The 25,997-nt window shown below is 41.9% G+C and overlaps 1 protein-coding gene across 2 annotated transcripts in view; it reads left to right on the top strand.

Annotated features, from left to right (window-relative positions):
* Window positions 1-25,997, top strand: part of PIG-Q (phosphatidylinositol glycan anchor biosynthesis class Q) — a 220,288-nt gene that overhangs the window by 75,975 nt on the left and 118,316 nt on the right. The window contains exons 3-5 of one of the 2 annotated variants that reach the window (XM_080284910.1): window positions 18,164-18,333; window positions 18,688-18,855; window positions 19,098-19,233. In XM_080284910.1, the coding sequence (XP_080141036.1) occupies window positions 18,164-18,333; window positions 18,688-18,855; window positions 19,098-19,233 (474 nt within the window). Of the gene's footprint in view, window positions 1-18,163; window positions 18,856-19,097; window positions 19,234-25,997 lie in introns of both variants that reach the window. The other variant, XM_080284909.1, reaches the window with a different exon arrangement.

The raw sequence follows: 25,997 nt of genomic DNA, 5'->3' as shown, positions 1-25,997 counted from the left end.
TCGCATCTTCAGTTGCAGGTGTCAGTACCCAGCTTGATGATTCTGACGAGGACGGCGACGATGATGCGGACTCCTCTCAGCTTGACACAACTCCAGCCATCCCCAAGCTGAGTGCACTCCAGGAACACCTAGAGTTCGTTCTGGACTACCTGGAACGCCTGGACTACGACAGGGAGATGGGGCCCTTGGGACTTGTGGAGGAAGTGCATGCTTTCAGGCAGCGCATCATCAATCGTCAGAATCGTTGTTCCTTGCATCAATCATTGATTGACAGTTTTTTCAGGCCCTTGACCCCTCCTGTGCCCAGCCCTGGCTCCACTCCGTTGCCTCCCCAAGACAGGCCCTCATGCTCCGAGCCACAGCCCAGCACATCAGCCACGGTGGAGTCATCACTTGACGTGAGTTTGCATCTGTCTTCAGAGTCGTCTGCAGTGGGTATGCCATCACCACGACCCAGCAACGCACCCCTAGGTCACCTGCCAGCGATACTCTCGGACTCTGACAGTGAATAGACGCCAAGAACTTCTCCAATAGACCACACGGGAATTTACAGTGTTGTGCAGTGAAAAAAACAGTGCATTGTGTTAAGGATTTATAGTTGTGAGTGAAAAGACATTTTTTGAACTAAATTTAATGTAATTAGACTTGTGTGTTTTTGCTTTTGAAAATGGTTATAAGAGTGGAAAAAGTTAAAGTGCAGAGTGCAACACTTATTAAGTTACAATGGAGTATAAGTTAGACAAGAGTGCGCACTGTGAAGAGAACGGACTACTGAGTGCGAATGACTATGTTCAGTGCAAGACTTCATGAACAGTGTACTGTAAGTGCTTCAGGAAATCCTTCTTACTGTCAGAGTCCGAGAGGAGGCGGTTATTCATCGAAATGGCCATGGACTTGCTGTAAGTAGGTAGAATGTTTCATACTGTTCTCTACTGTATTTTCCATACTATACTTACCTCAAACACCTCATTTCACTCTTTTTTGTTCCTTATGGTGTGAATATGCTGTTTCTTAGGTGCTATGCATGTGCAGTAGGAAGGTGTTTTTCTGAGTTAGGCTATGTTAGAGTCCATAACTACCAGTCCAGGAGCCAGGGACTTGTAAGTACCCAGAATGTTGAATATTGTATGAACCTACCTCAGAAACCTCATTTTATGGTTCTTTTGCATTTATTTCAGTCTTTTATGTTCCTTATTGGTGTGATTTGGGTCTTAAATAGGTGCTATGCATGTCCAGAGGGAGTTGTGTAGGTGTTTTTTTGAGTTAGGGTCGATAAGTACAAGTCCTTAAGGTGGGGCCCAATATCCGAACAGGACCACTATCCGGACCTGCCTATGGCTCTATTACGTCAGATATTGGAGGGATTACCATATATATATAAATACACAGTACCTGCGCATCCAGTACGGTATTTTTGTCAGACCGTACTGGACTAAATCCACACTGGACACACAACTGACCTTATGGGAAAAATGAATAATGTCAGAGAAGCCTTGAATAAGCCTCCCCAAAATTCTGCTTAGCTATATTTTCACGCAAATAGGATTTGACCAACCTTTAAGATGAGTGGCAATGGGCTTTGGGGGAAAGAGGGAGGGGTTTCTGAGGCTGTAGGAGGTCCTACTGATCCCCTGGTGGAGTGTCTTCAGGATCCTGAGGAAGCCTCCTTGCCTCAACCTCCCTCATAAATCCCTTATAGTCATACACTGGCACGTCGTCATCTTCGTTGTCAGGGGGAAGTGCAATATTGCAATGTGACTGGCACACGTCACGAGTCACAAGGAAGGTGTACTGGACTGACGCGGCATTACTAGGGAAACATTCCTTGATGTTGGCCATGTTCCTGCTCGTGCGCAGGTAATAGTACTGAACGCAGCACGTCAGTACTAGAGAAGAACTCCTCGGATTTGGCCTACTTTGCGCAGGTGATTCGTACTAGCCCAGCAAATCCGAACTACAATAATAAATTATTTAATTTTTTTTACTACTGTACTGGACGAGAATAGTACTGGACAAATGCAAGGGTACTCTATATGTATATACAAATATGGAACCTCTATGGTACAGTGGTAAAGTGTGCGTTTTCATACATGGGAGAACCAGGGTTCGCACCCTGCCAAGGTAAGAAACTTTGGGAGTGTTCACCTGGTCATGTACTCCTTTGGCAGACATAAGGGGTGCTGTGGTTGAACCAGTGTCGCTTACTATAAAGTACCGGTATGCTTGCACCCAGTTGGCTTGCACTGGCTGATTACACTTGGTTCACAGACTACGCACACATCCAAAGCCACTCCAACACTACAGTCACACTTACAAGCACTTCTCACCCTACATACAATCTCTACCAGACCACCTAAACTGCTTGGTAGAGATACATTGGCTGTATCATCCCTACTTCTATCGGGATAGGCCGGTCCTGCAGTGGACACTCAAACGGCTGATGGTGATGATGATGATATATACAGTAATCCCTTTATTATCAGGATGCCTACTATCTGGACTCCCCACTACCCGGACATTTTGGGCCCGGGCCTTTGGAACCTGCAAATGTCCAAAAACGTAAAAAAGCCAAAAAAAAATCCGACATTTTTTTTCAACCGTACTTTGAAATTGGCGCACAGCGCCGAACAGCTGTGTGACGCTTGCCCCTTGCTTCCCCCTCCCCAGTTACCAACTAACCACCATCCTGATTAGACGCTCATCGCAATGGTTTGCCTCACATGCTCGTTTTTGTGAGTAAACAGTGAATAAACTGCAATACCTCGCCACTAGACCACATGGGAATTTACAGTGTTGTGCAGTGTTATGATATTAGAATTCAGAGTGCAAAGACCAAGTACAGAGGGCAAACTAGCAGTTGAAACTGGTGTTGTGCAATTAAGAACAGAATGTGCAGTGTTAAACAATTATAACTCATAGTGCAAAGGATTAAGTGCAGCACAACACTGGATTACTGTACGTGCATCAAGAGCATTTTTACCACTGCCAGAGCCTTAGAGGAGGGCGGTTAACCTTCTTAACGAACGGCCACGGACGTGTTGTAAGTACCCTGTACATTGCTAAATTTTTTCCATACTCACTTCTAATTCCTCATTCTTTGGTTCTTTTTCATTTATTTCATGCTTTCTGCCCTTTATTTGTGTGAATAAGGTCTTAAATAGGTGCTATGCATGTCAGGTAGAGACTTATGTAGGTGGTTTTCTGAGTTAGGCTGGGTTAGGGTCCATGAGTACCAGTCCAGGAGCAGGGGCCCACTCTCCGGACAGACCCACTTTCCAGACATGCCTTTGGCTCTATTGCATCAGATAATGGAGGGATTACTGTATATATATATATATATATATATATAATATACAGGGTGTAACACGACGTATGACAAAAACTTACACCAATGATCTATCATGTAATTTTGAGTATATTTTGTTCTATAAACATATGCTCTCTGCGACCCCAGTTCAGTACCCAGCATTCGGCTGTTTTGTGTAAAAGCTTCGTCTCTTGCATGTGCCATTGGGTGAGAGCTTGGCAGGGTGACGGGAGACGAGTATTATTAGCTTATACTGCACTATACATGAAAATCCCATATCCTATCTGTACACACGAGTTTTAAGAAACTTTACGTAGTCTATTGATTCTTTAACATCAAGTCATGCATTCATGCAATTCTTTTGCACAAATCGACTGTAATTAAGGATTAAATTTGAATTTTATGACTTGCAAGGGAGTAGGGAGGGAGGGAGGACAGGCTGGTGTGTTGTTGCCAGTTATGTAATCTTTGGTTTGTAGGATGTTGCTACCAGCATTATCATAACACCCACAGCTCATTTAGTGGAAGAACATTACTTTACTGAGTGACTAGCATCACTTTAAATCATCAGTAATATTATTATTTATTAAAATTTTTCTGCTGCAAGTAAACGTGGCACTATTATTTTCATATAATGTTGACGTGAGAACAGTGATACAGGATTGCCAGTGTAACGACTAATCAGCTAGACCTATTTTTTTCTTCTGCTTGCAGCACTAACATCTGGCAACATGATATATAGCTACATTCTGGATACTTTTGCCATTTTTAGGTGATATTCTAAAGATTTTATCGTATTTTCTAGCGATGTTTTGCATTGTTTATTATCTAGCGACATTCTAGCAAGTTTTCAGAACTAAACTAGCGAGATTGATAAGAACTTGGCAACCCTGCGCCCACTGTCATTTGAACGGGAACATTTGCAGGGGAGGCACACACTTCAAATACTGTTCTCTGCGTTCTGTTGTTCACCGGGTTCAGCTTCACATGTTCATGAAACAGCATGCTACGTACGTACAGCAATGAAGAATATGCAGATATCGTGTATTTTGTTTTTCGGATTCTGCGATGGTAATGCCAGTCTGCAGAGACGAACACAGGTGGAGATACCCAAGGGCGCCACGTTTACTTGCAGCAGAAAAATTGTGATAAATAATATTCTTCCTGACTTAAAGTGAGGCTAATCTCCCTTTAGAATAACGTTTTTTCACTGAATGAGCTGTGGGTGTTATGATAATGCTGGTAGCAACATCCTACAAACCAAAGATTACATAACTGGCAACAACACACCAGCCTGTCCTCCCTCCCTCCCTACTCCCTTGCAAGTCATAAAATTCGAATTTAATCCTTAATTACAGTTGATTTGTGCAAAAGAATTACATGTATGCATGACTTGATGTTAAAGAATCAATAGACTACGTAAAGTTTCTTAAAACTCGTGTGTACTGACAGGATATGGGATTTTCATGTATAGTGCAGTATAAGCTAATAATACTCGTCTCCCGTCGCCCTGCCAAGCTCTCACCCAATGGCACATGCAAGAGACGAAGCTTTTACACAAAACAGCCGAATGCTGGGTACTGAACTGGGGTCGCAGAGAGCATATGTTTATAGAACAAAATATACTCAAAATTACATGATAGATCATTGGTGTAAGTTTTTGTCATACGTCGCGTTACACCCTGTATATGTATATATATATATATATATATATATATATAAGTACCCTCGTGTCCAGCACGGTAATACAGTAACCCCTCCAATATCCGGATCAATAGAGCCATAGGCAGGTCCGGATAGTGGTCCTGTCCGGATATTGGGCCCCAGCTTATGGACTAGTACTTACGGACCCTAACTCTGAAAAACACCTATACAACTCCCTCTGGACATGCATAGCACCTATTTAAGACCCAAATCACACCAATAAGGGACATAAAAGACTGAAATAAATGCAAAAGAACCATAAAATGAGGTTTTAGAGGTGAGTTTATACAATATTAAACATTCTGGGTACTTACAAGTCCCTTGGTCTTGAACTGGTTTGAACCGCCAGTTTGCAGTCCACAGTTAATCCTCTGCACTCTAAATTCTAATTTCTTAACACTGCACAACACTGTAAATTCCTGTGTGTTCTAGTGGCAAGGTATTGCAGTTTATTCACTGTTTATTCACAAAAAACAAGCACCTGTGGCTTGCACTGTTATGAGTATCTGCTCTCCATCGGAGTTAAGCTGTGACTGTTGATGTTGGTGGGGTAACAGAGTTGCCAGATCGCAACAGCCACATTACCAATCTCCTCAACTTTCATTGTCAAATATAACTTTTCATTACCAATTTCGTAAAGCTAGCATATATTCTTCAGTAATTATATATACAAGTGGAAATACATGTAATCACTCTCCTTATAACTAACACCATGTTGATTATTTTCACACTATGTAGGGTAGCAGATTAATCAGAGAGAGCAAACAAGCCACCATCTCCATCCTGTGTATCCTCATACATATGAAAAATCCATTTGGTAATGCATTATTCTAATGCATTACCAAACGAATTTTTCATTACCAAATTGGCCCACACTTGGTAATGAAAAATACCAAATGGCAACCTGACAGGGGAGGGGGGAGGGGGGAGGGGGAGGAAGGAAGGGGTGAAGGGACCATGGTGTAACAGCTGTTTGGCGCAAGGCGGGAATTTCAAATTATGGGAGGGAAAAAAGTCAGATTTTTTTCGAATTTTTTGCAGTTTTTGGCCCATTTTGGGAATATTGGATCCCAGGAGGATTATGTCCGGTTAGTGGGGATGTTCGGATATTGGGCGTTCGGATATTAGAGGGATTACTGTATTGTCATGCATGGGTCACGTGTTGGACCAAAAATGTGTTGGACTAACAATAGAGCTCATGGGGAAAAATGAATTATGTCAGCAACCCTCGGAAAAGTCACCCTAAATACCTACCATATACCTATACATATATTGGTACTACAGTATTGTAATTATAATAAATGGTACTGTGCTATGAATGATAACTAACCTTTTAGGATAGTGTTGGTGGGCTTGCTGGGAATGGAAGGTGGTATCCAAGGCTGTAGTTAGTCCTACTGGGTCCCCGGAGGATGGCTGCTGGCGACACTAGCGGGTAATATCTGTTGCTCCTCCTCAACCTCCCTCATAAATCCTTCGAAATCACACTCAGAATCACTATCTTCGTCCACAGCCATGGAAGGTCCTGCTTCTCCCTGTCCTAGCCCTGTAATCCTCGGCAAAGTGCATGCTTCTCACACTGTTGCCAGAGCCCCGTCTCGTGACTGTGGAAAGTGATCGCTGTCGCTGACTCGGTAAAGAATAAGGAGAAGCAACTTTGTTTATAAACTGGTACGCATGCCGATGAGAAGGGTTTCAAAACGATTGATATTTATTCTAAAATATTAATATGTATTCAGTGTCAGGCTAAATGTTCAATGCTGTAGTACGATACATTCTCTGTTGAGTCGCCTGGGTTTTGGTCACACTGTTTTCCCCGTCGTATGCTCGGCAAGAATCCATCCAGATGAATTCCAAATGCCCGTGGTATCGTCGGCAATTTTACCACGTTACCATTCTGATTTACCATCGTATCCTCGGCAAACCTGGTATGAAGTGCCGTGTGATAGCCTTCGGCTGCCAGGATCCTGTCTTAAGTTTTTTATTATGATCATGTTGGCTTCATTCATGTCGTAGGCCTTGGCAGTGTCAACTTTCCTCTCCCCCTTTTTCTTCCTCTCAGTGCTTTCTAGCTTGGTGGCCTGAGGGAGGTGCCGACGCTTCTTGGGGTTCTCAGAAGGCTTCCTAGGCATCGTGAGCAGGGTAAACTGCAGTAACAAGGGCAGAAAATGCAGCAAGAAAAAAGCACCTTCCAATCCAATTATGCGACTGAGTGGCTCTGTGGCGGGAGAAATGTAAACAAAACATCACGTGACACCAGAAACGTTTTTAATTGGGCGGCATCACGATCACGTCACGATAGCGGGCGGGGAAGGCTACTTGATCAGAAGTTTTTCATTGGCTATCATCATCATGGGAATGTCCAGTATGACCGTGTTGGACCGGGGGTGATCATGCTAGAGTGAACTCTGCGGATTTCGCCCACTTCTCGGCGCTCTGTGCGTGTTATGCTAACACACTCGTGTTGCAGTAATTAAATCGTATTTAATAATACTAATTAATTGCTCTCCGTGCTGGACCCGAATCATGCTGGACTAACGCGTGTTGGACGCGAGGGTACTGTATATATATATATACTGTATATATATATATATATATACAGTAAAAGTCCCATTATTCGACATGTATGGGACCGGGATGATGCCGAGATATTGGATTTACCGAATAATAAAAAACCTACCCACTCAGCACCTTAAATATATTGGTGAACGCTGTCATCACCACTTATGGTATTACAACTGTTTGGAGAGAGTACTGTATACTGTACAATACTGCAATCAATACAGTACTATACCTGAATCTGAAATTAATTTTTTTCATTCATTCATTGCCAGACGCCATGTATCCCAAACAGGGTGGCCAAGGGCTTAGAGTTAATTGTTTTACAGGGAGGGGCACTAATCCTCCACCAACCCCACTTGACATGTAGGGAGTTATGCCAACAGCATCTGGTGTTCCCAGGCGGTCACCCATCCAAGTACTAACCAGACCCAACGTTGCTTATATATATATATAAATTAGTGAACATATACAAGTGTAATGACACAGTAGGCATACAAGTCAGATAACACTCCCTGGATGGCCGAAATGATACGGAATATTACCTACCAGCTCAGCACATCACTTGTATTGGTGAACTCATCACTACTAATATTATTACAAATATGTTTGATGTGAGTGCTGTATACAGTATTTTTTCCAAACACAAAATAAAATAGTCAGAAAATTGCATAAAATAAAGTGAAGGAATATGAATTGGTAAGGTCTTTCTGATGAAAGTTAAACGTACATTTAGCACTCATTCTTTCGTTCGTTTTTTTTTTTTTTTTTTTTGCATGTGAAAGGGAGAGTATTGATGGAAACAATAATGTATTCCATTAACCCCATAATAACCTCCGGCATTGAACAACCCATTACAGTAAAAAACTGTGAACAATTATGGGAAGGGAACAAAGGTCACTGGTATGTTTACATGTCTCTACGATACAATTCCAAGCCGTCAGAGGGTCGGTTAATCTCAGATGTTTTCGGCCATTTGGTAAATGCACCGTAACTTTGTAACTTCTCCCGTGAATCATAGCATGGGTTTAGGAACCTAAATAACACATTGCTAATTGCGCCAGACGATTATCTTCACATCTTTAACCCCTTAAACGCGGATCGTCTCGTTTGCGACGCTCGGCAAAAAGGACATAACGGCGGATCGTCGCATTTGCGATTCTAGTAAATTTTGAATAACCGCGGGCAAGCAGGCTCCAGCTGGTATTGTCTATCAGTACCACCACCCTTTAGCTACAATTAGCATACTTTACCTTTGTACTACTGACTTCAGTTGTTGCCAAGTATCACGTTTTTCCCCCGTCCCCCCCCCCACGGCCCGGCCAGCCTGGCTGTGATACATGACAGCGCTCTGAGTGCTCAGAACTGTAAATCTGTGCTCTCCTCTCACAAGCAGTTTATGCTAATAGGAAACGCTTGTTTCCCCAGTTGTAACACTAGCTTTTTTTCTCACGGTTTGCCCCTGTTTAGCGTCAGTTTACCGCAGGCTTTCAAAGTGACATTATGGCGAGTTCTAGCTCTTCCGAGTCAGTGCAAGCGGCTGACAGGAACGAGAATAAAGTGGCGGGCGTAAGGCAGAATAAAAAGCGCGCCGTGGTGATCTTTTGGGAAGTAATATGATTGAAAATAATGTAGTATACATGTTTTTAGCTGTGAAAATGGAAATGTTTGTTGAGTGACGGGAAGACCGCCGCCGCGGTGCATGTCGGCCGTACGCTTCATTGATTTTAGCCTTATTTTTAGTGCTTATTGTACAAATACGGATTCCAAACTACCTTTACGTTGTAGTATAAAGTTAACTGTGACAGAATGAGGCTGTGGTAGAGGGGAAACCGGGTTGCTGGAGGTGTGAAAGTGAAGATTTGGTTACCCAACTTTTGCAAGTCTCCACAAGTCCTTGGGTAGTCCACGAAGGCTCAACACCTGTCTCGGAGAAAGCTGAATGTAAGTACTATCTGCCATACCAAGTATAATGTTCTAGGGTTAATCTCTGATTTTTGGCTAATATTTTCCTACAGATACTCAGACCGCGATACAACCCCGCCACTCGGGGGGGGGGGGTCGACTGTTCACGGCCGCGTTTAAGGAGTTAAGAAAATGGAAGAAATTTAATCCCTCTCTGAGTATGTAGAGTAAGTTTCTTCCATTCTTCTGAAATCAATTTGTTTTTCTTAAAGATGTGAAGATGATCATCTGGCTCACCTAGCAAAGTGTTATTTAGCTTCCTAAATCCATGCTATGATTCGCTATGAGTCACGGAAATATTTATAAAGTTACGGAGCATTTACCAAATGGGCGAAAACATCTGAGATTAACCGACCGCCTGACTGCTTGGAATCGTAGCGTAGAGTCGTGTAAACATACCAGTGACCTTCGTTCCCTCCACATAATTGTTCAATTTTCTTTATAGCTCACACTAACTTTATATCACTGACATCGGTACTGTAAAGGGTTGTTCAGTGCCGGAGGTTATTAAGGGGTTAATGGGGTATATTACTGTTTGCATCAATACTCTCTCTTTCACATTAAACACAAAAATGAACAAAAGAATGAATGCTAAATGTACGTTTAACTTTCATCAGAGAGACCTTAGCAATTCATATTCCTCCAGTTTATTTTTAAGTATTTTTCTGACTTTAGGTTAGGTTAGGTATGGTTAAATTATTAGGTACAGTTAAACTCGGTTAGATTAGGTTTAGTTAAACAGGACAGTCCCTTCCACCATTATGCTGAGGAATAAAAATACTAGAGCTGTCACAGCCGTACAGGTAAAAACAACGGGGAAATTGATTTAACAAGCACCATTTATTTATGGGTAATGCATTACAGTATCAGTGGTTCATGGGCTACACAATTACCAGTAAATGTCACTTTCAGGAAGGTGTCAAGAATGAATGACTTTCAAGAATTAGCGAGGGGGCTTGGAATGTAACCCTCCCTAATTTGGAGGGGGTGGTTACTGTACTGTATGATACTATGCAATATTGTAATCAATACAATACTATACCTGAGTCTGAAAAAATATAGAAATTAGTGAACGTACAGAAATGCAATGAAACAGGCCTACAAGTCACAGATAACACTTCCTGGACTGCCTAGATGATTCCGGACAGCTGCCGAACAATCAAAGATTTTCGTAAATGGGACTATTTCTCAAAACTGCCGAAATGTCGGATCTACCGAGTAATCAGCTGCCGAATAATAGGACTTTTACTGTATCTATATATATATATATATATATAGATATATATCTATCTATCTATATATCTATATATCTCTCTCTATATATATATATATATATATATATATATATATATATGTGTGTATATATATGTGTGTGTATATATATATATATATATATGCAGTCAACCCTCTGCTATAACGGGTCTTCCTATCACTATTTAATGCTATCACGAGCACCTAAAAAGCTGCCAAAACACGTCTATCGCGGTCAAAATGCATGCTATCACGAAAAAAGGGAAAAGAAAAAATTTAAAAAGTTTCAAAAGCCCGCGCAAAGCATCATCACCCAGAGCGGCGGGTTCCCGTGCTTGTCGGTTATGACGTCATGGCACTGTGATTGGCCACAAACCGGGGAACGATCCTCTGGGACTTAACAAGCGCGACCAGTGGGTCACAGGTGTGGACAAAAGCCATTTTAAGTGCTCGCACAATGGCAGACACACCTCGTCCTCGTCCTCCTACCATTGCACAATGTAATGTGGCGGCACCTAAAAAGGAAATTAAAAGACGAAAGAACTTAAATTACGCGCAGAAACTCGAGATAGTGAAGTTAATAGACAAGGGAGAAACAAAAGTCAGTGTGGGAAAGAAATTCGGGATAAATGAATCGACAGTGCGTGGTATTTACCGACACCGTGACCATATCAAGGCCCATATGAAACTTGCCCCATCAGAAGCAGGTGCTCAGGCTATGCAAAGTGGAAATCAATTGCTCCTCAAGTCTGAACAACTGCTACACCGATATCTGGAGAGGCAGGCGAAGCGGAACTTAGCAGTTGATACATGTGAAGTTATGGAGACTGCCAAGGAAATATATGTGTCTGTGGCTCGTAAGATGTGTGTTGAACAACCACCAGTGTTTCTAGCATCGAAAGGGTGGGTAGACAAGTTTATGTCACGGCGTAAAGTGAAAAGTGTGAAAATATCAGGTGAAGCAGCAAGTGGGGACACGAGTGCTGCACGTGATTACCCAGAATCGCTGAGGAAAAGTATCCAAGAAGGTATGTACACTCCCAATCAGGTTTTTAATATGGATGAAACGAATTTTTACTGGAAAACAATGCCTCACCGAACATTCATCACTGCCAAGTCAGAAAAAGTTCATGGTAGGAAAGCCGTAAAAGAGTAATTCACCCTTCTGCTCGCTATGAATGCGTCAGGAACATGTCTCCTGAAACCTACAGTTGTGGATCGTGCAAAAAGACCCAGGGCCTACAAAGGATACAACATGGACAAATTAAATGTGCACTGGATGACATCAAAGAAGGGGTATATGTCTGCCAAGCTTTCCAGTGACTGGTTAAAAGATTTGTTCATTCCCCAAGTGGAAAATTATTGCAAGGAAAACAACGTAAGGTTCAACATTCTCCTGCTTCTCGACAATGCCCCTGGACATTCACCACTTCTAAGGGACGCGCATCCTAATGTAAGGGTCAAGTTTCTGCCACCAAACACAACTGCCTTGATCCAGCCCCTCGACCAGGAGGTCATATCATTTGTGAAGGCTTCTTATTCTGCAAGGCAGTTTAGGCAGATGTTGCAGGCAACACAAGACACTGCCCTTATCCAGCAGTTGCTTGATAGTGAGGATGAAGATGAGGCCATGATTCAAGGGGATAATGAGTCAGAACAAAAAGTGATTCTTTATTGGAAAAATTACAGTGTGAAACAGGCTATTGACTTGATGGTAGACTGCTGGTACAATTTTACTCATGCCACTATTCACCATGCCTGGCGTAACATTTTGGAGGGTCTGCTTGGGGACCGTCGCGTGGCGGTACCTGGTAACCCACAGACAGTTGAGGCAGAGGTTGAGGCAGCAGCGGCAGAGGCAAGGCAAATTCCCGGAGCTGGCTTTTCTGATACTACTGGCCAGGATATTCGGGAAATGATACAGCCTCCTCCAGTTACTGCCGATGAAATAATTGAAGAAGATGAGGAGACACAGGAACAGGACATTGCAGGAGAGGATGAGGAGGTTGTTTACTGTATTTTTATTTATTTATTTATTTATTTTATTTATTTATCTCTAACGTCCGTAATTCACTCCTTCCTTTCTCAAACTTAGCATCATGGGAGGCGTGAAGGATTATCCATGGCGGACATCAAGAAGATGATAGACTTGGGTTACCAGCTTTGCCACCTCCTAGAGCAAGATTAAACAGTCAACAGTGAAGCAAGGTGCTCCCATATTAGCCTGGCACTTGCAGGTTATGAGGAACAGTATCACGCGCACGTCAACTCCCTGCACCAGCGTCAGATCACCGATTTCTTTCGGCGTCGCAACGAGGCACAGACGGCCCCACAACCAGAACCTGAACCAACGCCAGGACCATCCCGCCAGCCCTCTGTCTTAGACGAGCCCTGTGACTTTGAGGGCTTCTCTAGTGCTACAGCTGATGAAATTCTTGATGAAATAGAGGAGCATAGGGGTGGTAAATGAGACTCCAGCCAAGCCTCAGAGCCTACCCAACCACGTAAGTCTGGCAGCTGTCCTCGTCCCCAATAAAGGTTAATAAAATTGTGAAATACTGTACAGTAAGTGTCTGTTTCTCCTTGGATCATGATTCTTTTTTTCATTCATTCATTGCCAGACGTCATGTATCCCAAACGGGGTGGCCAAGGGCTTAGAGTTAGTTGTTTTACAGGGAGGGGCACTAATCCTCCACCAACCCCACGTGACACGTAGGGAGAACGATGTTTGTTTAAATGTTAGTGTTTCTTATTACTGTTCGAAAACTTGGTAAAAAAGTGGCAAAAATAGTTCAATTATGTGGTCAACTCAGGGGTCCAGGCACCAGTTATAATTATTACCATAGGTTTTTTAGTTCTGCTATAGCGAATTCTGCTATGACGGTATAATTTAGGCACCAATTAGGCGTGATAGCAGAGGGCTGACTGTATATATATATATATATATGTATATACATACCTGTATATAAATACAATCAGTCCTCGAATGACATGGTTGAGTAACATGCTTTTGTTCTGACGTGCTCAACATATTGCGACAGGTCATATCAACATATGGAAGAGCTCAAGCTCACGCCAGAAGTCAGCTGGCCTGACAGTGGAATTTGAAAGGCGGATGGTGACTCACCCACCAGACTTGCTTTGATTGGCCGGCTTACATCTGGGTACTTGTCCTGGGCACACTCAAGGCCATATAGCTAGATGAAAATTTATGGGTTTCGCACTTTTAGGGGACGAAATGGAACAAAAATGTATGCACGTGTTCTCATAAATTAGTGTTCAATTCTGCACTCTTCCTTCGATTTTGTGCTTCCCAACACGTTTTAGACCGACTGAGCATACAGTTATCAGTCCGGCCTCGTCATGGCTCTCCTGGTTCAACCCCACACTCATAATGGGTTTTCTGTTTTAGGGGACAGATTGGAATGAAAATGTTTGCGTATTAGAAAAAGAAAAAAAAGCTGTCATCCATGTGGTCTCATAAGTTAGCGTTCAGTTTCACATTCATTGTTTGATTTTTGCACTTCCCAACACATTAAAAACTGACTGAGCATACGGCTGTCAGTCCTTTCGTGTGTCAAACTGAGTTCTGCTCGCACTGTGCAGCAAGATTTCTTTTTCTGTGTGTGTGTGTGTGTGTGTGTGTGTGTGTGTGTTTTTGAGTGTCGAGTGAGGACATTGACTAGTCAGGCCGCATGATCAGCCCCAGCCACCCAGAGAGCGGCACATCTTCGCATATGCCCAGAAGTATGAGATAATAAAGGAGTCAGAGCAGGAAAAGAGGCAGGAAAAAATTATGCTCAGAAGTATGAAATAGAAAGGAATTAGAGCAGAGAAGAGGCATTTAGGAATGGCAGTAAACATATGCTTTATTTGAAGGAGTAGAAGCACCTTACCAGATCAGTTCTTCCTAATGGTCTTTTACATTTTTTTATTGTTTCTGGATGGTAAATAAACGTTTCATGCGAACTCTGTTTCCCCATTGTTTTTAGCTATGTTCTGCTGTGTCAGTTCATTTGACTTGTCAGGGTAATGGCGAAAGGACCTTTCCTAACTTAAGTGTTTAAATAAACCTAATCTAACCTAGCTTAACTGTACCTTATAATTTAATCAAACCTAACCTAACATATCATCCAGTTGTGGAAAGAAAACCACCTCGAGTACGTTAAAACAGATAGATGTAAATGCGGCTTAAAGACGGTGATGATAAAAACAGTGAGGAATTTTTTTTAGCAGGAAAAGGTAATTTGCCAACTTGAAAATAGTCAGAAAAAGAAAGCAAACTGGAGGAATATGAACTGAATTGGAAAGATCCTTCTTCTGTTTCAATTTTTTTTTTTTTATGCGAGGAAGAAGGAACCAAAGGCCGTGAGCCCGCAGTTATTGTTCCTTCGAAGAGAAAAACAAAATACAAGTGAGAGCCAAAATCAAGATCCGATCATTTCAAGATGCCTGGACACACTGCGTTTGAAAGACTGGAGATCATAGGAAGCAGGAAATACAGACAGAGGGAGACAGTTCCAGAGTTGACCTGTTGCATAAATGAAGGACTGGGAGTAATGGTTAATTCATGCATCAGAGAGTTGGACAGAAAAAGGATGAGAGTTTGCTGCTAGACGGGTGCTATGCACCCATCGTAAAGGTGAAGGAATGCATGCAGACAGTTCAGAGGAGTAGTGACCATTGATGTAGCGATAGAAAAAAGATAAAGATGCAACAGTGTGATGAAGAGACAGAGGTTGAAGGGAGTCAGTAAGAAGAGAAGAGTTAATGAGACAAAAAGCCTTTGACTCCACCCTGTTGAGAAGAGCTGTATGTGGGGAGCCTCCCCACACATGAGAGTTGTACTCTACACAGGGGCGGATAAAACCCCTGTACAGTATAGAGTCAACAATTGTGCAGGGGTAAAGACGGAACAGAGTCGGCTTAGCACACCTTATCGCTTGGAAGCAGATTTGACAGTAGATGAGATATGATCTTTCCAAGATAAGTCCCGAGTAAATGAAACCCCAAGCATGTTCAAGGATGATGCAAGATTAAACTGAATATTATTAAATATTAGTGGGTATACCTGTGGAAATTTTTGTCAGGTTGATAGGTATAAAAAGTCATTGATGCATTAAAAACAACCATATTATTTTTACTCCTGTCAGAGATATGAGCCAGGTCAGAGATTAGGTGTGCCATAGCCTCATCCCTTGTTTGTTGAAGTAACTGCTGAGATGGATGCTGTGGGAACCAGATGGAAAGGTGAAGGATGGAGTCATCGGTGTAAGAGTGGATAGGGTTAGATGTACAGCTTAGAAGGTCATTGATGATTAAAAGGAAGAGAGTTGGTGATAGGACAGAACCCTGAGGAACACCACTGTTGATAGATCTAGGAGAAGAACGATGGCCGTCTACAACAGCGGCTATAGAACAACCAGAAAGGAAGCTAGAAATGAAGGCATAGATAGAAGGATAGAAACCATAAGAGGAAATTAAAGATTTATGCCAGACTCGATCGAAAGCCTTTGAGATGTCAAGTGCAGTGGCAAAGCTTTCGCCAAAGTCCCGAAAGGAGGATGACCAGGAGTTTGAAAGGTTGGTAAGAAGATCGCCAGTGGAGCGTCCCTGATGGAACCCATACTGATGATCAGAAAGCAGGTTGTGATAGGAAAGATGCTTTAAAATTTTTCTATTAAGAATTGACTCGAAAACTTTTTGAGATGCAGAATGTTAAAGCAATTGGAGAATAGTTAGAGGGTTGGGAATCGTCACCCTTCTTTGGGACTGGCTGAATGAGAGCAAACTTCCAGCAAGAAGGAAAGGTACAAGTTGATAGACAAAGGCGAAAGAGTTTGCCTAGGCAGGGTGTAAGCACAGAAGCATAGTTCTTGAGAATGACAGGAGGAACTCCATCAGGCCCATATGCCTTATTAGTATTGAGGCCTGTGATGGCAGAAAACACATCGGATGAAGAAATTTTAATGTCAGCCATGAGGAAGTCAGAGGGAGGAAGTGATGGAGGAACAGCACCGGAATCGTCTAAGGTGGAATTGGAGGAGAAAGTCTGAGTGAAGAGATCTGCTTTATCAGTAGAAGAAATAACTACAGAACCATCAGAGTAGAAAAGAAGAGGGAAGGATGATGAGGTAAACTTGTTTGAAAGGTTTTTGGCAAGGTCCAGAAGGAGCGGGAAGAATTCAAGTTGGAGAGTTGAAAGCATTTAGTACTGATGAAATTATTTTTAGCAGAGTGAAGAACAGACTTAGCACGATTCCGGGCAGCAACGTATAAAAGATGTGATTCATGGGTGGGTTGGCTCCGATACCTTTTATAGGCTCTCTCCTTGTTCCGGACAGCATTAGAACAAGTGTGACTAAACCAAGACTTTCTTGCATTAGTCAAAAGATATTGAGAAAGGAATGTATGCTTCCATGCCCGAGAGAATAACCTTCGTAATGCGCAAGGCACACTCAGATAGCTCTCGGCCACGGAAGTAATAATCATTCCTGGGAAAATCAAAGAAGTACTGGCTGAGGGCCTCCCAATCCGTACGTTTACTGAAATGGCGAAAATGCATGGCATGAATAAAAACACCATCAAAATTATTTGGAAGGACCAGTAGAAGATGAAAATCATGCTTGGGAACCCTGGTGATGCAAAGATGACAGCAGTGAAAGTTCATAATATTGTCCCGAAGCTGACGGAGAAGCTCATAGGACATTATGTGGAGCATCAGAGAAAGAACAATGAGCCATATGCTGAGTCAATCCAAAATGTGTTGGGAAGTGCGAAATTGAATAGAGAATGTGAAACTGAATGCTAAGTTATGAACACATGGATGATAGAATAAATTTTTTCTTGTTAGCAAACATTGTCATTTAGTTTCATCCCCTAAAACTGTGAGACCCATAAATTTTTGTCTAAGCATGCAGCCAAACGTCCCTACCGAAGGCCGCATGATGCGAGAGAAGGCGAAACTTAATGACAGCAACAACATTGGGGGTGGGGTGCTAGGGGGAAAGTGCCGGGGAGTTATGTATCAACAGCACAAGGGTACCCAGCCCAACTTTTGTTTTTGTTAATGCTATTGATGTTCCATTGATGTTTCTAATTATGATAGTTATATCTCCTTGAGTGTTTTACCTGATGGTGGGTATAAGTAGGGGGTAATTTACGTGGGGTAGGGTGGTAAGAAGAGGTAAGAGTTGGAAAGTTGCCAGAACACATTATACTGTCATACATGCAAACTTATTACATAAGTGACGCAGGTTTGCACAGCACGGTCCTTGTTCAGTCCCAATTGTCTGCGTTACTTGAGGATTGAGTTATGAGCTTTCAACAGATGACTTTTTTTTTTTTTTTTACCACTTTGTGTTTCTTCTCTTTCAGATAATACAGCTGATGGAGGAATGTCACATGTTGTTGTCATAACTGGTGCGAGTGCTTATCCCCGGCCTTGTCTTGGTTGCATCAATAATGGAAATAAGATTCAGACACGAAGAACAACAAAGGATGTTTGGGTGGAACTTCAGACTAAACCCCAGATCATGCTTCAGTCTGTAAGGATGTTAGAAAAGAATATTCCTCTGAGGGAGGTGAATCTTGTTATTTATGATGCTATGGAAATATGCAGCTCAGAGTTTATTAGTAAAAAATTTCCTTGTGGGAGTGAGAAATCTTATGCCAGTGACATAATACCATACTTAATTCATTGCGTCCAGAGAGACTGTAAAGGGAAGTACACTGCATATCAGGAAAGTATTAGCATTACCTTAATGTCATGCCTGATCAGTTTATGCCTTTTTGTATCATGGATACCAAAATTTACATTGCAGTTCATTGATTGTGTGTTAATAAATAGACTGGACTATTCAAGTACATCTGTAAAGCAAATAATTCTCCGGATCACACAGTTGGAGAAGATACAGGAAGAGCTACAAACTAACAAAGGAAATTTACTCTCGGGCCGTTTGCTGTTGATGATTTTAATCGATGTTTCACTGGGAATTACCATTGCCTGTGTCATCAGCAGCTATGCATCTGTAAATGATTTATATACCTACTTCCGGAACTGGACAAAGGTAGTTATTCTTATAAAAATATTTTTAAAAACTGAAATAATGTAAATAACAGTCAGTTGTGAAATTGTTCTAACCTTTGCAACCAATTATAGATGATAAGTATTGCACTGTTCTTTGCTTTATTACACTCTTCAAAAAGTAATACACTGGTGCTTATGATTTTTACTTGAGAATTGAAGATTATACCTTTAATAACAGCAATCAAATGAATGGTGTAAGCCATGATATGTAATTTGACTCAGGTGGTGGCAGAGGGAGTGCACATGCTGCTGGAGTGGCTGCGGGGTGCCCCAGCAGGATTAAAGCTAAACCAACCTCTAACTCAGGCTCTTGCTAGTTTCTTCTCATACCACGTCCACCTCTGGCATCTGTACTTAGGTTAGTCCATTACAGTACTGTTTATATTCCAAGCTTATTGCATGACTATTACAACATATTCCTTTTTTTCATGAGTGTGTGGTCCATTGCACTGGGTACTGTTGACAGCTTCTCACTGTTAGTTTCACTCTACAAGATACCACAATCCTTTGAATGCAGATGTAACTATCTGTCTATCTATTGCCAGACGCCTCAGTCCCGTTTGAGGTGGCCACAAACAAATCGCCTCCAAGTCGCCCTGTCCCCTGCCATTTCACTGCCCTGCTCCCAACTCACACCCCCCTCTCTCATATACCTCTCCACCCCATCCCTCCATCTCATCCTCGGCCTCCCCCTCCCTCTTCCCCCCTCCACCTCACTCACATACACTCTCTTCGTCAGTCTTTCACCCTCCACCCTCTCCATATGGCCAAACCACCTCAGTGTGTTCCTCATAACGCTTCCTGTCACATCAACATCCACGCCACAACGCTCCTTTATATCCTCATTCGTCAGCCTGTCTCTCCATGTGACTCCACAAGCTCCTCTTAAATAACTCAATTCCACTGCTCTCACTCTTGACTTGTGTCCTTCCATCAATGTCCAAGCTTCACTTCCATACGATAGAGTTGGTATCACAATACTGTCATGTAGTAACTTTTTCACTTCCATGCTCACTTCCCTGTTTCTTATCACTGCTTTCAAAGAACCAGCAACCTTTCTTCCCTGCTGTACCCTTTCAAGCTCTTCACCCTCCAAACCTCCATCCTTACTCATCTCACTACCCAAGTACTTAAACGTACTCACATTTTCCAATTCCTCACCATCCAGCCTCGCTGTACATTCACTGACTTCACCTCTCTCAAAGACCATCACTTTACTCTTCCCTACATTCACCTTTAGATTCCGTTTCTTACACACTCTCCCAAACTCATCCACCAAGCCTTGCAGCTCCCCTTCTTCTTCACTCAACAACACAGTATCATCCAAACACTATCCTCTCTCACCAGGGCCACTCCAACATCCAGTACCCTACCTTGTACCTCTTTTATTACCCCATCCATGTACAGATTGAACAACCATGGAGACATGACACATCCCTGTTTCAACCCAACTTTCAAAGAGAAAAATTCACTTAGTTCACTATCCACACGCACTGCAGCCTTCGCACCATCGTACATACTCTTCACAGCATTCAACAACTTCCCATCTACTCCATATATTCTTAACACTTCCCACAATCCTTGTCTATCCACCCTGTCATATGCTTTCTCCAAATCCATGAAGGCTGCATAGAACTTCATTCCCTTCTCTAGAAACTTTTCCACTAAAGATCTAAGATTGAATGTCTGATCTACACAACCTCTTCCCTTCCTAAAGCCTCCCTGTTCTTCTCCAACTAATTTCTCTGTTCTTTCTCTAACTCTGTCAATAAGTATCCTACCATACACTTTTCCTATTACACTAAGAAGACAAATGCCCCTATGATTACCACACACTTCTTTTTCCCCTTTTCCTTTGTACAAGGGAATAATGTAACTGAGTACAGTATATAGGTCCTTGACCTCAAGTACATTGAGGAGTGGTGTTGTGCATGATGGTATGGGTGTCCATTGTGAATTCCTGAAGGTTATTAGCCAGCTGTTATATCACAAAAATATACAGCAACAGAAGAAACATAGCATGGTGGGTACCTGTGTAGCCCTTTAGGGTTGCAGTTCTAAATGACTAAGTGGTTGAGATTCTCAACAGGAGAAACAGAAGTATGTTGTCTTCATAAGGTAGGTTAGAGAGGATTAATACTCTACAGTAGATTCATCAGCAGAAAGGATGACAAGCGCTATTGTTTGTAGGGGTACAGTGCAGGAAAGAGGTTGTCATTATCATGGTGGCTGAGAAATGAGTTGAAAAAAGTGATGAGTTATTGTTATTGCATTACCCCAGTCTCTCTGGTCAAGAAGACCCATCAACTGCAGGGGTACAACAGCCCTTACAGGACCGTCCTGTGCAGTAAGCCAATGTTCTCTTGTGGCAGACATCATCTTGTCACAGTGAACGGAGGGGAAGAGTGTGGAGTCTTGTTTCCTGGATGGATGTTGCATTTGCATCTCTCCTCCCATTTAACAAGGGCACCATAGTAGGCTCCATTCCCCCCCTCCCCCTTTTTTTTTTTTACTGTCAGGTCTCGTTATACGTCTGTTTACTGTGTGATAAATCGGTATAATGATGAACAAAAACTAACTCATTTTTGGAATAACAGTGATGAAATGGTCACGAATTTGCTAGAACGAAGTCCCCCAGTCATCTGTTTGGGGCAAGATGGCTGCCCAGTGTTTACATTCTCAGTGATCATCTGCCTTTCATTCCATTGTGTGTGTGTGAAAGGCCACTGAAACACTATTGCTGTTGCCAAATGACAGTGCAGGGCATGACAAATAGTGCAGTGTGTGATATTAACTGAAGTGATAACTTTTTGTGTGTGAAACACTGAAATTTGTGACCTGGAAATCATATTACCTGTGCAGTCACATCAGATGATTAAGCCCAGATGGCCACCTAGGATTTACATTCACTGTGATCGTCTGCCTTTCTTTCCAGTTTGTACATGAAAGGCCATTGAAACACCATTGCTGTCAGCAAATATCAGTGTAAGTGCATGGAAAAAAATCCAGTGTGTGATATGAAGTGAAGTGATAACTTTCTTATGTGTGAAATACTGAAACTTGTGACTTGGAAATTCTGTCTGGCAAGTATGCAACCCCTAGTGGAAAAAGTGGTGTGGCAGAGGGCACCAAGGGCAAACATATATATATATATTTTTTTCTATCTTTCCTTCATCCTTTCCTCTTCCTTCTGCCTATGGGTGACTGTACACTGAGTGACAAGCCAAATGGTTTCCTGTACACCAGGAAACCATTTACTAATCTGGGTGGTAACCATATAACCAAATTATCGTGCCTGGTGGTTTAGTGGGTAATTACAGCACTCCAGTTGGATTGAGCCGGTGAAGGCTTATATCCAAGGGGTGGTTGGGATGTATTGCTCACGTAATGCCACTCAGGGATGAGTGAGGCTGGTCACTCTCATCTTAAATGTTAGGACCAACTTGCTTAGCCCCGGGCTTCTGTGCTCCTTATGGGGCAATATGGGATTGGATGATGGATGGATGGATTTTTTAGATTTTAGGTTATGTGGTCATAGGCTCCCTACCTATCCCCATTGAACCCATGTTTTATTGACCTCATTATTCTATAAACTGTTATGCAATAGGTTGTCACTTGACGTAACCCCATTGCATAGCATGGAATGACTGAATATGGTTACCACCCAGCGTGTTAAATGGTTTCCTGGGTTACAAGAAATCATTAGGCTTGTCACTCAGTGGAGAGGAAACGAAAGGTAAGAAAGGGACAGGATGGATGGGAGAAATAGGAATAGTGGAGGGCAGATGCAAAAAAAGATGAAAGAAGTTAATGAAGGTGAAGGAAGAAGTAGGCGGCACTACTTCAAGTGAGTGGATGATGATTGCCACCACTTTACCACCAAAATTAAGAGTAGACTGGGTAAATGTGTAAATAATGTCCATCAGATTAGTAATCAGAAAGTGAACTGACAGCATACAGTATGCCCTCAACATATGCGGCTATACTGTAGTATCTAGGAATGTTACATTGCAAATTGTGTCATTGAAACCCATATTATATGGCTGATTGGTATGGTGGAGTCCCAGAATATTCCCCAAGTCCCCCCAACTCCCTTTGGCCCTCTTAAAAAATTTATATCCCCTTCTGATCATACCAGATACAGTAAACTCAGTTATCCATCATCGCACCTTCTGTCATACATCAGTTTCTGTCAGCAAATTGGGCTGTATTTTTTAAAATTACAGTATGTGGGAACCCCCCAAATTGAAATTCCTGCCAGGCAATCATGAAGGAGATATGGGACCACTGCATTTTGAAGTTTTCTTAAGCTTTTTCTCCACCAAAGCCCCTCATGCAGTTCTTTGAGTATTTTGTGTTTATTTTCAGGTTTTGGTGTTTTTAATTTCTTTTAAAAGTGGTTGTTCATTACAATCGCCAACAGCACCGACAGCTGGTGGACTCCCTCTTGTGGTTGTGCTGAAGACAAATGGATGCCATCTTAGCACACTATTTTTAGTATGAAATTACCCTTATCATTGCTGACTTATCCAAACCTAACCAAAATTTTTGTAACTTAACCCAACCTAATTTATCCTAACCTGATGTAACCTATTTTATGCTAACCTAAGAAAACTTATCTTAACCTAGCCATTATATACCATAATTTTATATTCCTTCTTTGTTGATGGATCCTCTCTATACTCGAATGTTCACTTATGTCCCCCGTTACAGAGTCACTGAATCATTTGAAAGGTAAATAAAAAATAGTTAATATTTTGTTAATAGTATAATAAGAGGTGGTCTTTTGTCTCCTTGAAGATTACCCAGTGCCATGTATCTCATCACCCAAGTCAATTTCCTGTAGCTGTACTCATAACTTGGAATTTTAGCTCAAAACAGATTGCTTAATATTGTTCAAATTTCTTGCCTTTATGGCTGTATTATTGTTTGAAGTTCAATATTCAGTAATGAGTACAGTACTATAGGCTGGAGAATCAAATTCAGGGCCATAAGTATCACCACCAAAAACACTGTTTTGTTGTTTGGTTTGGTTTGTTTTGCAGTTCATATTTTTCACACAATGCTGAAATTTTACATCGCAGATAGTAGGATATTTATCATTTACATCTGGTATCATGCATTTGATGTTACAGAGTAGTGCAAGGGTAGTACAGTAGATTCTTTTGTTTTCAGTGTAATGCTGCCAAGGAGGTGCTGGTGGCTGATATACTGACAAATAGTGGCGTACTATCCTCCTCAACCCTCCCGTCCATGGAGGTCTAACCTCTTTAAAACCCTTTACCTGTACAGTAATCCCTTAAGTCACATGAACTTTTTTCACAGGATTTCGGTTATCCACAAATTTTTTTGTACAATAATTAAAACATAAAATTATAGTATTCAAATAAATAATTTTAATCCATCCATCCATCCATCATCCAATCCTACATTGCCCCATGAGGAGCGTAGGAGCCCGGGGCTAGGCAGTTGGTCCTGACATTTAAGATGAGAGTGACCAGCCTCACTCATCCCTGAGTGGCATTACATGAGCAATCAACCATCCCTTGGATATAAACCTTCACTGGCTCAATCCGACTGGAGCACCTTACTTACCCACTAAACCACCAGGCGCCATAATTTGGTTATATGGTTACCACCTAGCATAGTAAATGGTTTCCTGGTGTACAGGAAACCATTTAGCTTGTCACCCAGTGTAGAGTGACCCACAGGCAGAAGGAAGAGGAAAGAATGAAGGAAAGAAAGACAGAAGAGAGAGTGTAAAGTCACCTGTAGGCAGAAGGACAAGGAAAGAAAGAAAGAAGAGGATGGAAGGAAAGAAGGATGGAGGAGACGAAAGGTCAGACACCCAACAGCAGCACTACGTCGAGTGAGTGGATGGTGAGTGCCCCCACCTATATATGAGAGAAGTAAATAAAATATAAAAATGCCTACCCGCTGCCTGTGCGCATACGTATGTGTGTATTTACTTATTTGTATTTACCTATTTGTAGTATACAGGAATTGAGCATTGCTCATGTTGTCCTGTCTTCATATCCACATTTATCAAGTCTACCTTTACACACATGAATGTTTTTCTCATGCACCACCTCTTTGTCTAAGTTGTTCCAAATATTTAAGTATTTACCTAATATACCTAATTGTGATATACACGGAATGTACTATGCTCGTGGGTTTCCGTCGCTGTTTCTCAATAAGTCGAATTTAGCTTTAAACTCGTTTAAGTTTTTAGACTGGACGATCTCTTTGTCCAGGCTATTCCATAAGTCTATACTTCTGTAAGGAAAGCTATATTTCTTGATATCCTTCAAGCAGCTTGACTTTTTCAATTTCATTCCGTGTCCTCTTGTTGCTGTCTTATCCCATACAAACAGATCTTCTTTGTCAATTTTATTTACTCCCACCATGGTCCTGAACACTGCAATCATGTCTCCCCTCTTTCTCCTTTCCTCTAAGGAAGGCAAATCCAGTTTTTCCAGCCTCTCTCTGTGTGACAGGTCTGTCAGACTGGGGACCATCTTGGTTGCTGTTCTTTGTATTCTCTCAATCTTGTTTATATCTTTCTTTTTGTGTGGGGACCACACTACTGCTGCATATTCTAACCTGGGGCGGATCATGGCCACTATCAATTTTTTCATCATCTCCTCATCCATATAATGTAATGCTACTCTTATGTTAGTCAAGAGTTTATAAGTCTCTCCAACTATCTTGTTAATGTGCTTTTCTGGTGACAAACTATCTTGGACCAGCACTCCCAAATCTTTCTCTTCTCTCCTTTTTGTGATTAATTCATTACCCAACAAATAATTCAGTGATGGCCTCCTGGTACTTTTACCCATTTCCAATATTTTACATTTCTTTACATTAAATTTCATTTCCCATGTCCGGCTCCAGTTGTGTATCCTATCCAAATCCTCCTGCAGTATTTTACAATCCTCCTCAACCTCTACCTTCCTCAAGATCTTTACATCATCAGCAAACAGACTTGCATAACTGTTCACTCCATCTACCATATCATTTACGTAAATCAGGAACATTACTGGCGCCAACACTGAGCCTTGAGGGACTCCACTTGTTACTTCCCTCCATCCAGACATCCTATCCTTTATTACTGTCCTCATT

Source organism: Coenobita brevimanus, chromosome 103, assembly GCF_032717465.1.
Source record: "Coenobita brevimanus isolate Jiangsu-jjx chromosome 103, ASM3271746v2, whole genome shotgun sequence".
Classification (NCBI taxonomy): domain Eukaryota; kingdom Metazoa; phylum Arthropoda; class Malacostraca; order Decapoda; family Coenobitidae; genus Coenobita; species Coenobita brevimanus.
Note: the sequence above shows the minus strand (reverse complement) of the source record. Positions and strands in the feature narration are given on the sequence as shown.